Below are 12664 nucleotides of genomic sequence, written 5' to 3'. Positions count from 1 at the left end.
TCCTGTCCTTAGTTATTGGACTTCTGGTTCTCAGATTCTTGGACTCAGACTAAATTACACCACCAGGAGTTTTTGTTCTCTACCTAGAATGGAGGAGATTGTGGGAGTTTTCAGCCTCTATAATTGCATGATTACTATCATAAATAAGTACATAAGTAATGAATAAATAAGCAAGTAAGTAAATACTACGACCAGCTGTTGCATTACATACTAACCTTTTCTCTGGAGAAATCAGACCAATAGATCTGGCCTATCAGAGAACTCCATTTTTCTGTCCATTGCTATTAGTTCAAGGATAGACTCAATCCTAGAACTTTTGCTGGGTCTATTGAGAAAGTAGATATATATTTTCACTGGGATTGCCAAGTAGGAAGATGCAAATGCATAGCACTTGGCGACTATCTTGGCCATAACGTAGGAAGAGCCTGTTTGAAAACTGGATCAGCATGGAGGAGATCAGAGCCAAAAGATAGACACAGATTGCTGACAGCATCACATGAGCACCGGGATCTAGGTCTCTCTAAAATTAGTATAAATTACCCTGCTTTTCTGGATTAAGTTTATTTTTATTGTATTTATTTCACTTGCAAGCAAGATTTCTGATTTATACAGACATCTAAACTCTGTGTGTGTGTGTATGTGTGTGTGTACACATGAGTGCATTTTCATAGGTTAAGGAAGGGTTCCTGGAATAAATGAGGTCTGAGCTTTAAAGTGTTGGTAGGGAAATGTCCTCTAGGCAGAGATACAGTACAAGTAAAAGCATGGTGGTAGGCTGTACCAGGAAATGGTATATCTGTAATGCTTGGTGTAGCCATAGGGTAAAGTGAGAATCACAGAGGGGAGAGACAAAGCTGGAGAGCAGGGCAGGGGTCAGTTTGAGGAACATCTGGAATGTTAACTAGATGGCGATCAGTATTTAATTTCCTTTTTTATAGCCCAGCCAGATTTTTACATCTTTTCCTTCTTTTTGTTACTAGTTCTCCAGTAACACATACCAATAAGCAGTATCAACGTAGAAAGCTCTCTAGGCTTGGGGTTTGTCCTTTTGGGGTTCTGAATCACTACAGAAGCCACTGTGTGGAGTCATATTTGCTGGCTGTTCTAGGTGAGGCAATCTTTATCTTCCATTTAATGATTAAGAGATATAGTAAGTCACAAGCCAGAAAATTCCTTTGGTCTTCCAGGCCCTGTGTCAAGTGTTCAGTGATGATTATCAGCTATGTCCAGGCCCTGTGCTAGATGCTGGAGAGCACATTGGAGAATCAAACATGGTTCCTGTCCTCAAGGGACATTCAGCCCATATTTCAATGGTGAAATATGATCAGGGCCACAATGAAAAGGTATAAAGGGGGCAATGGGATATCAAGAAAGAACAACTTAGAGGCAAAAAGGAAGGTTCATTCTACAAGCGTAGCCTTTGAACTGACTTGAAGAAGAAATAGGATTTGCCAGGTGGTACAAGGATGAAGTGGAGGGCATTCCAGGTTGTGCTTAGGGTAACTGCCTATAATTTGGTACTTCTGAAGAGCCAAGTGTGTGGGATAGATATTGGGACAGGGTTGGAAGTGGCATACGGTGAAAATGTTGGCTATATAGGCAGGAGTTACATAATAAAAATCTTAGTCAAGGGGACTTAGATTTTATTCAGCAAACAATGGGGAGCCATTGGAAAAAATTGAACAGGAGTGACATATAGTTTATATGTTAGAAAGTGCATCCCGGATGCAAAGGGCTGCAAAGTGGATAATGGATTCGCGGTATCTGGGCAGAACTACAGGTATATGGGTGTTTGGTTCAGAAACTTCCACTGGTGTAGGTGTGAGATGGTGATGGAGTGGCAGAGGGCATGGATGGAGTTGATAGTTGTTTTAGGACAAGAAATGACAAGACTCAGTGAGTAGATGTCAGTAAAACTTGTAGGTTTCTGGAGTTTCATCTAAGCCAGTGAAAGAGAAAACTTTCCTTTAGCCCTATGAACTACCAGACCCTCAGAGAAAAGAGGCATTGCCAAAATTGAACACCAGTCTTCATGTGTGGGTTTGTTTATATATGTGTATGCATATATACTCACACACTACATAATTTATATATATAAACTACATAATTTATATATAAACTATGTATATTATATTATATTATATTATATTATATATAATATATATATATCAATGGAGGTGTGTACATGTACACATCTAGGCACATATACACATACCTAGGATCCCCTCCCCCAAAAGAAAATATCTAGAGAACGTAATTATTTTCAGAAGTCCATCTGACTCTCCTGGACAAAAAGGAACTGGCGATTCTTTCCTCTAGGGGCTAGGTCATTCTGGATTCAAGGCAAAGAAAAATGGTTTCCTCTTTATTCAATATTTTGTAGGCTCAAAAGTGGGATTCATCTCTACATAGACCAAAGTAAAACTAAATTATCAAAGGAAAATAAAAAAGTATAGTCGTATCTATATTTTGACTGTAGATTGTGTACTTCTCCAGAGCTTCATCAAAACTGTAGCGGGAACTTTGTGTTGCTCAAATGCCCAGTGTATAGTGTATCTTCTCTGACACTATAGAAGGGCAAATTATGGAAAAGCAAAAGAGGGCCTCCCCAGTGGTACAGTGAGTTGAGCACAGTAAGTTGAGCACTGTAAGGCTGTCCTGTCCACAGTGTGAGTTCAATTCCCAGCCGGCCAGGGAGATACCCACATGGCGCGGCAGACCTCTCCTGCCTTGCCAGGTGATCCCCTCAGCAGTGTTTTCGGTCCATCTGCCTGTCCTGCTCCTTGCTCTGTCTCTGGTGAATCCTCTCACCCTCCCGCACACCTGGCCTGTACCCCAGTTCTTATATATATTAAAAAAAGCAAAAGGGCTGGATCACTTAATATGCACCAAGGATTTGTTTCATTAATGACCATGGAGCAATTAACAGCTAACAGTAAAGAACATTTGAGAAACAGAGCAAATTGTCTAATGCACAGCTTAAAGTAAGAAGTGGGTTTTGTCTGAGTGAGGTACCAAGAAGATGCCTCCTTCAAGCTCACATTTTGGATTTGAGTGGTTCTTTTGAGTTCCACATCCTTGATACGGAGGAGGAATCAATCTCTGGCTGAAGCTCCTCTAAAACAATAGCAAACGTTCATCACAACCCAGCTGACCCTGCAAAAGATGACTAATTTCCCTGAAGGGTTCCAAGTGGGCTGACACTGGTGTGAGCTTAGAACACAAACCAACCAAATCAACCAATTCCTGCTCCAACAAGCCTTCCTAGAGAACACCAACTACCATAGATGACAGATACACACACAGACACACAGACACACTTGTGCACATACTCACACAAGCTACCTAGATTAGTCAGCTCAAGACTCAAACACAGGGCCTCCTCGGTGGCACAGCGGTTGAGGGCTGGGTTGCGAAGCTGCCCGCAGCCTCTGCAGCACCGGTTCAATCCCCGGCTGCTCCCTGGCCACCAGAGGAGGGTCCCACATGGCGCGCAGACCTCTCCTGCCGCCCGCTGCTCCCCTCAGCAGTGTACTTCGGTCCTTCTGCCTGCTCTGCACCCCGCTCTGGCTCTGGTGAATTTTCTCACCCTGCCGCGCTTCTGACTGTACCCAGTGCTTTTATAAATAAATAAATAAATCTTAAAACAAAAAGACTCAAACACAATACTAATGCAAAATTCTGAGATTTCATGAGATAATTGATACTCTCATGGAAAGATGATATAGGTATATCAGCCTGAATACTTATAAGGATGATCCAAATGGGATACTCTTTATAAAGTTACCCAAGGAATAATAAATTCTATATTTTTTTCACTAACATTTACTTATAAGGATTTCTTTAACTGAAATAGTGTCCCAGCTATAGTATTTTGTATACTAATGTTATCCTTACTAATTGTAACTCAAAGGAAACAGGCCTCAATCATAAAATATTTCCCTAGCTCTAGGCAAAATTCCCCAGGAACTTAGACTCTCCAGTAGGATAGCCTACTTAGAATTGTCCTTTGCTGCACATTGCCCCCCACCACACACCCTTAGATGGATAGCTGGTGGGAGGGAGGAGTCTACTGTTACTTCCTTATAATCTGTATATGAATAATACTCGGAACATTAGACATTTTCCTTCTCCACTGATAATCGCAAGTGCCCCAGATTCTCCCTTGTGAGAAACATCCAGAGGAACCAAGTAATTGTTGGGTAAAGTGGGGATATAGGGGGAAGAATAAAACAGGGTTGTAGAAATCCAAGTAGAATAGTACAATAGATCCAATTGATAAAATTAAAAATGAACACCTTTTGATATTATTTATGACAAAAGATGCTCATTTAAAAAATGTTCCATGTCTCCTTTTGCCTATGAGTTATCTGGCCCTGGTATATTCTGGGCCCACCAAAACTTGATTTTCTGAGTTAGCACAGAGGGATGATTAGTAAAGCAATGACTCTACTCTGTTTCTGGTTTCATCTGTAAAATGGTGACTCTGATTCTATTTCTTTTTTTTTTAAAGATTTATTTATTTTATTTATACAAGCACTGGGTACAGTCAGAAGCGCGGGAGGGTGAGAGAATTCACTAGAGCCAGAGTAGGGAGCAGAACAGGCAGAAGGACCAAGGTACACTGCTGAGAGGAGCAGTGGGCGGCAGGAGGGGTCTGCGCGCCATGTGGGACCCTCACCCGGTGGCCAGGGATCTAACCTGCGCTCCAGAGGCTGCAGGCAGCTTCACAGCCCAGCACTCAACCGTTGCGCCACCGGAGAGGCCCTCTGATTCTATTTCTTTCCTTACTTTTCCTAAGGGTGTGATGAAATTAAGATGACTTGATAAAATTCACCAAGTATCATACAAGTATGTGCTATAGAACACCAGATAATAATCTCAAGATACAGGGCCTCCCCTGGTGGCGCAGCGGTTGAGCGCTGGGCTGTGAAGCTGCCCGCAGCCTCTGCAACGCCGGTTCCATCCCTGGCCACCAGTGAGGGTCCCACATGGCGTGACAGAGTTCTGCCAAGCCTGCTGCTCCCCTCAGCAGTGTACTTCGTCACTCTGCCTGCTCTGCTCCCCGCTTTGGCTCTGGTGAATTCTCTCACCCTCCCATGCTTCTGACTGACCGTACCCAGTTCTTGTATAAACAAACAAACAAACAAACAAATAAATAAATCTTTAACAAAAAAATCTCAATACACAGGTTAGAATTCATCTTCAAGCCAACACAGGAAGTGTTTCTGAAATTGTAACAAATAGTATACTGACAGTCAGAGGGAAGTCTGTGGCTCCAGAATGAAGGGTGAGGGAAAGAAATGGGAGTAAGCAGCCTGTTCAGGTAGAATCTGCTTCTAGGGGAGAATAGCAAGAATTATAATGACTGGAAATAATTCTTATGGAAAGGAGGCCCTCAAAGCCAAATTCAAGGAACATGTCTTTATTTTCTCTCCATTCCTCTCTCCTTCACATACTCAGATCAATCCTCCTTGAGGATCATGTGGAGCTTGGGTCTAATACCCCAAATAAAGTTCATACTACACAGGTGTAGACACATAGAAGAACCTAGGCAATTAGGGTTGCATTCAGAAATAGGGATAAGCAAAAAACGGACAATTATAAACCAGAGACATCCTGCAGGGGAGGAGAAGGGAGAGGGATCAGAGGGAGGGAGGGAAGAGCACAGGGGACTGAGGTTAATGGTGCACGGGTGCATTGGGGAAGGAAACTCTATGGGGACTACACCTGAGGGGGTGGGGGAAGCAAATATTGTTTAAAAATGAACAATGATGTAAAAAAATAATATATAAAAAGAAATAGGCATAGCTATTCATACAGCAGTATGGGCTAGATAACTGGAAGAAGGCGTACAAGCAGGAGAAATGGGATGGATAGATATATTTTGGGGCATAGTGTTGAATAATAACTTCTCAGACACTCCCAAGTTCAAAACCAATAGAGAGACAGCAAGCAGGAGGCAGAAATTTTAAATATCAGGTTTTTTACTGTTAGAAGCTCAACGAGAGGGCAGGAATACATGGGCAGCCATAACAAGCTTCCTAGTATTCTTCCCATTTAGCTGGACAGACTTGCCAACTCACCCAGGCTTGGGAAAAGAGAGTAAGAGAGTTATTTTAATAGAAATACACCTAAATGGAAACATGAAGCGAGCAGAATGGAGTACTTCAGTCCCTTCCGATCTCAAGTGTCTTTCATTCAGAAAGGAGCCAGAAGTACTGGCTTTCCAGAAAGCTCAGCTAAGAAAGTTTAAGAGAATCCAGAGAATAACTTCTATTTAAGTCATCTTCCTTCCAAAAAAGTAAACTGGCCACTAGGGTTCTAATAAAGAATAGTCTCTTGAGGATTTTTTTTTTTAATAAGGTGGAAATACAAAATCCATTTTAAATTTCTTGTACCCTAATTTTGATGTTTGGCCTTTGCCTACCTCCTCTATTGCTTCTTTGTGATCCTTCTTGACTTTTAAATATTAGCATAATATTTAAGTATTAGCATAATCTCAATTCCCTCTAAATCCTCCTTGCCAATCTGATATCCCTGGGTGAGATTATCCACTACAAATAACTTCAATCCAAATGTGTATTATCAGTGACTGTGTTTTCTCTTGAAATTTCTAACTGCCTACTGTACTTTCCACCTTTTCCCCCCTGCAATTTCTCACATGCTTTAGAGTGAATTCATTATCTGTCCCTTGGCTAACTCATACACTGCATGTGTGTGCATGTGTGTGCGTGTGCATATATGTGTGCATGCACACACCACAAATACATCCCTGGACTCATTTCCATGCTTTATTTTCACTTGGTTCATCTCCATCATCAAGTTTTTGCTTGCACATATACTTTGTTTAGCCACTTGTAAGGAAGTAGTCACAGAATTTGCAAACTGTAGTGGAACTTAAAATATCAGGTAGCTATGGCTGCAACTTACAGAGAGGGGGAGTGACCTGCTTAATATCACACAGTTAATTGTGACTTTCAGGATTTTGGTGAACTTTTATATTTTTTGCTTCTGTAAAAGAAAGTTACATGCAAATCAAAGAAAAAAAAAAGGAGAGTGAAGAGGATGATGAGAGCTTTGGAAGCTGTGTTACCTGAGGACGTGCTCATGCTGCCTGTGACAGACTTTTTTGCAATGCAGTTTGATTTCTAATCTTTTTTTTTTTTTAAACCATTACATTTATTTTAAAGAAACTAAGAAAGAAGTCATTCTTTATGCATACATATTTGCCATTTCTGACATTTTTCATTCATTTCTTTTTTTTTATTTTATTTTTTTTTTATAAATTTTATTGTTATATTCCCCATACAATTGCAGCCCCCCATTCTGACCCCAATCCCTCCCCTCCCGCCCCCGCCCCCCTAAAAGTGTCTCTGGTTCATAGTTTTTTGTTGATTTTGATTTTCACTTTCTTATAGTTATTCATTTTCCTTGTCCCTTATTTAAGTTTTCTAGATTCCTGCTATGAGTGAGACCATCCGGTATTTTTCTTTTTCTTTTTGGCTTATTTCGCTGAGCATGATCCCTTCCAGCGCCATCCATGTTGCTGCAAATTGCATGTGTTTATCTTTTTTGAATGCTGAGTAATATTCCATGGTATATATGTACCACATCTTCTTGATTTCTAATCTTAATCAGACTCTGAATTAGATGGTCACATAATGTACCCGCAACCCCCATCGAGTTGTCTTACTATATCATGTCCACAGTAGACTTTCAAGAGCCATTTATAGTACTTAACTTTAAAGAATGAGGGTGCTTTATAAAAATGTGAACCAATAGGCTTAACTAACATTCATATTTGCTGTTTATAGAACTGATATCAGTGTATCTTTTGAATGTATAGTTGACATATCATCTGGAAATATCCTTTAACTCATCTTTGGTTCCTCTATTGTCAATTTTAAAGCCCAAGACTAAATAATCAATCTTAACATCATTTATAAACCTCTACCACTATAAATGATGTGACTAAATGCTATTAAAAATGATGATAAAAAATATCACACAGTTATTCAATGGCAAAAACAGTTTAGAATCCAGGCATCTCAAGTTCTACCTTTCAACTATATAACCACACTCCCACTAACTGGACTTCCAAGAAGAATGAGAGACTTGCTATCAACGGTGATTTTTTTAATCAGTAAAGAAGCAAGACTATGTAGTCATCCTATGGTCAAAATGTGCACTTATGTTCTGTTCGCACCAGATTGTAATTCATGTTTTCTGCTATAATGATGGAAAGGATAAAATAAAAGAGTGCAACAAGATGTCAGTGTGGAGTAACACTTGGAATGAAAATAGATTAGTTAAGGGTGAACTCAGTACTTGCTTTCGTAATGTGGTTCTGAACCTTTTCCACTTTTTCCTTACCAAAGTGTTTTCATACGTATTATTTCATTTTAGTCCTCCACAGGCCTGGGAGCTAGAGAGGTCAGAGTTTATTAGCTGAAGTGTACAGATGAAGAAAATGAGACTGAAAACAGTTAATGCAGTGATTTGCCCAAGGTCACCCATCTAGTTAGTGACAGGGCCAGGGCTCACATGTGTCTCCTGCTTCCAAATCTCTTTCCTCTAGTCTAGACACATAATTCTAGTAGACCTTGAATGCTGACTGCATATCCTGTGAACTGAACTTTGCAGATTTCAATGTGTTGAGGCTGAAACACGCTGAGTTCTACCAAGTGACAGTCGTGGTGATAGGAGTCTTTTCCCAAAAAGAAAAAAAAAAAGGTGTTCACTTTCAAAGTGGAAAGAGCAAATGAATGTTATGACATAGGTTGACACACAAATTGATTTTTAATGATGCAGAATCTGAAAGTTATATCATGTTCTAAGGCAATGTCATTTCACTTCAAAAAACAAAATCAACAAAGAAAAGAAATTTACTTTCTGGTAGAGGAAATGCAAAACAATGAACATGATCAAAATGATCTTTGCAAATCTACAAAGTCTAAAAGGCTGAAGGTGTCTCATGAGAATCATTTCTAAGGACCTATAAACAGCCAAACTGTTGTATTTATTAAAGTCAGCTTAGCATCACATAATGCACACAGATCAGGAGGCTGAGAGGAAAGGACTGGGGGAAGAGGGGAGCCTGAGAGTTTAGTTTCAGGGGCCTGGTGGGGCACAGACCAAGTTCAAGTTTGTTGAAGAGGTAGTGACAGGTGAGAATATGGAAGCAGAAAGTGAAAACTTTCTGGCAACAGGCTCCTTGGAAATGAAGGGGAAGCTGTGGAAGGCAGAAGAGTGCCGGAGACTGAACAGGCCAGAGAGAGGGGCATGTCCTGTTGAGTCAGAACTGAGTCTCGGAGACTTTCCCTGCTAGTGTGAAGCCCTTTAAATTCACTACCTGTATGTATTTCCTAAGAAAACCTGAGAGGGAGGGAGGGAGGGAGGGAGGGAGGGAGGGAGGGAGAGAGAGAGAGAGAGAGAGAGAGAGAGAGAGAGAGAGACATCCAGATCAGGACTAAGTAATCAGCACAAGATTTAGAAACAAATTCATTTTCAAGATGATTAGTGTGGGTATTTCTTTGATCTGTTCTAAAAGCCCTGCTCAGAAACTACAGCCTCAAGCACAAGCACGAATGGAGGAGCAGAGATGTTCTGGACCCTGTCTCATAGCTGATACTTCCAAAAGGCGCAACATTGTTAATTGACCGGTTTATCAATGGATGCTCTTCCTGTAGGTTTGTTTAGGAGTGGAAACAATAAGGCTAGTCATAAAGTTTGCTGATTCCTGGCTTGGTCATCTCAGTGGGGCAAGTGCAAGACCTTGCCAGGAACTCCAGATGACTGGAACATACACAAGTACAGCGCTGAGCCTGGGTGAAGCTGAGCCCGGGCAGGGGGCATCCTCAAAGTGCTTCTTTATTTAAACTATGCTCGGGGCAATGTTTCATAATGACCCCACACACCTAGCTTGCACATAGCAGGCTATGCACACAGCCCCACTGTGTTTGCTGGCCTGCTTACTTTACTTTCCATCCCTCTAGGCAAGGTCCACTAATTAACAGTCTCCTAGCCTCCCCAGGACCGGGTTCTCTGGACCTTCAGAAGAAAAGGGCAGTCAGAGAAACAGGAACGCTCGAATCTCTAACCTGGAAACCAGCGTTTCAGCTACTCGAGCCATCCACACTAAACTTTCACCTCCCCTGGCCTAGGCTGGCTGGAAAGGCTGGGAACCCGGCAGTAAGGAGGAGGACCAAAGAGGGGGCCTGCTTGAATGAAACAATGTAACAATTGATGTGAGGCCTCGCCTGGTTCCCACTCCCCAGTGATCCTATAGGCGAAGTCCTAGTGACTGCCCCTCCCCATTGCTCCGTTTTCTTGTCCGTTAGCGCTATCCCTCCGCCTCTCCTTTTCTTTTCTTTTCTTTTCTTTACTTTTTTCCCTTCTCCTTCCCCCCCCTCTCTCCCCCTTTCTCCTGCTCCGTGTCATTTCCTCCTTGTGCTCGCTCGCAGCCAGAGAGTCTCCAGCCTGGAGAGTAGGCGGAGCGGGGCGGTGCGGGGTGGTGCAGCGCTGGAGGGCAATGGTGGTGGAGCCACTGGGGGCGGAGGCAACGTGGCCCCCGCGGAAAAGGAGCCCCGCGGCGCCTCAGCCAAGCGGAGGATGGAGAACCGGCCTGGGTCCTTCCAGTACGTCCCTGTGCAGCTGCAAGGGGGGGCGCCCTGGGGCTTCACCCTGAAAGGGGGTCTGGAACACTGCGAACCGCTCACGGTGTCTAAGGTAAGAAGTGGTGGCTCGGTCGTAGCAGTGCCCAACTTTGAATGGACAAGCGGTGAGCGGGCTGCAGCGCAGCAGGGCCCTCAGACCAACTTTGAAGTGTAGCCTTGGCCGCGCGTGAACGTCCCCCCAGGAAGCATTCTCTGCCAGGCGCAGACACCTTCTTCACCAGCCTAGGCGCAGACACCTTCTAATGGTGGCGGGAGCATAGGCGGAGAGTGTGGCTGGCTGTGGGGTAGAGCCCTGAGCACACACATCCTCGGGAGTGCTCTGGGGGCAGACTTTGCTCCCGGTCGTCGGGGTGGCTTCTCCTCTCAGTTTGAGCTGAAAGAAGGGGTGGGTATTGGGGGTTTCTCCTTGGAAAGTCCCGCGCCCCAGCGGGACAGGGAGGGGTTGAAGGGACAAGCAACCTAACTTGGCAGCATTCTTAGCAGCACTGGCCCCCTACAGACTCCTGGGCTGTCCCGTCGGGGCAGGTTGTAGGGTGAGGGTCTGGAGGGGAACTGAGAGGAGACATTGGTTGCTTTCGAGCAGCCTCACTTCCCACGCGCACATCCATTCAGCTGGCGGGGCTTAGTGGCTGCCGGTTCAGCTCGGCCTTTCCCTCCCTCCGGAGTTCTGCCCCAGCGCCGGCGAGATTTCCTGCACGTTGAGAAGTGTGGAGGAAACTTTTGCGCCATGGAGCGCAGCTGTGCTGGAGCTGACTTAGCCGCCACCGCTGCCGCCGCCAGGGTTTGTTTGTTTTAGGAGACTCTGATCTGCTGGAAGCCAAGTTGCCGTGGAGGACAGGGGCGAGGCGCTCTCCCGAGTGCTCCAGAGCCCCCCACAGCCAGCGGCCCACGATAGGGGTGAAGATCGGTGCTGGGGGCCTCTGGGGCGGTTACAGGGAAGAAAGTCCTGGAAAACTCACCTTGAGAAGCCAGATTGCCAAGTGAAAGAACATGAACTTTTGTTTTTGTTTCTCTTAAATGGTCAAATCTGAGGAGCTCTCCCCCTTCCAACCCTCTGGGAATGCAGTTCAGATCATAGAGGTGGGTTTCGGCTGGAAATGGGAAGATGGGGGCTTCTCAGCACAGGAACAAATGTCACTTTATGGGTAGGGGGTGAATGTCATTAACGTCTCAGCAGGGGGTAGAGAGCGCCCCCCCACACACACACACACTCACACCTGTACTGCTTTGGCCTTACATTGGAGCAGCTGGTTAACTTGTAGTATAGTGGTCTTTCAGGCCTGAGGGCCCGCTCTTGTTCTTGGCAACCCTTGAGTGTTGCCATGGGGTGCACCAGCCAGCTTGAGCAGTCTACAGTATGCTGAGGGGCTGTCAGGAATACCTGGGATCTTTAGCCTCCCCAAGTACCAATAACCAGCCCAGGATCTTTGTTCAGCACCCCTTTCCCCCTACTAGTCATGAATTTGTAACCATCCTGAGATGCCTTTGTCATCCACTCAACATTACATCCCCTCCTAAGGCACTCTCCACCAGTGTTCTCTTGAGGGAGTAATAAAGTTTAAAACAAATATTCCACACTCTCAAACAACCCCTTTGGCAAGGGGATCCTGGTCAGAATTTCTTCAAACTGGACTCCTCTCCCCCAGCTGTCCACCAAGGTTACAACTGGCTATGCAGCCCTCCATGGTCTGGCGATTCCCCCCTTTCTTACTCTCCTTACACCATCCACAGAATTTCTACTGTGCCTAGACAACCTGCGTGGAGCAGCTGACCCATTGTTAGTGACACCCCAGAGTGCTCGCTCCTGTGGTCTCAGATTGTTCTGCAAGGCAGTGCAGGCATGGCAGGGGTGTTACTAAGTATGGGGCAGCCAGCAATTTGTGGTCTGGCTGGGGGATTATTTGAGGGTAGATGAGGGTTTCCTTGGCCAAGCCTTTAAGGAAGTGACTGGTGTGTTGAGAGGCAGGGTGCCTTTTAATGATTCC

At 44.2% G+C, this 12664-nt stretch overlaps 1 protein-coding gene across 1 annotated transcript in view; it reads left to right on the top strand.

Moving 5' to 3' along the window:
* Nucleotides 1–10521: 10521 nt before the first annotated feature.
* The window catches only part of SHROOM4 (shroom family member 4), a gene marked incomplete at its 3' end in the record, with an annotated part of 230417 nt that continues 228274 nt past the window's right edge, over nucleotides 10522–12664 (top strand). Inside the window, exon 1 of the mRNA XM_084258477.1 lies at nucleotides 10522–10731. Coding sequence (XP_084114603.1) covers nucleotides 10615–10731 — 117 coding nt within the window. The 5' untranslated portion in view covers nucleotides 10522–10614. The remainder of the gene's footprint in view (nucleotides 10732–12664) is intronic.

This window comes from Talpa europaea (genome assembly GCF_964194135.1).
Source record: "Talpa europaea genome assembly, chromosome: X".
NCBI lineage: Eukaryota > Metazoa > Chordata > Mammalia > Eulipotyphla > Talpidae > Talpa > Talpa europaea.
The sequence above is the reverse complement of the archived record's forward strand: the minus strand, read 5'-3'. Positions and strand labels throughout refer to the sequence as shown.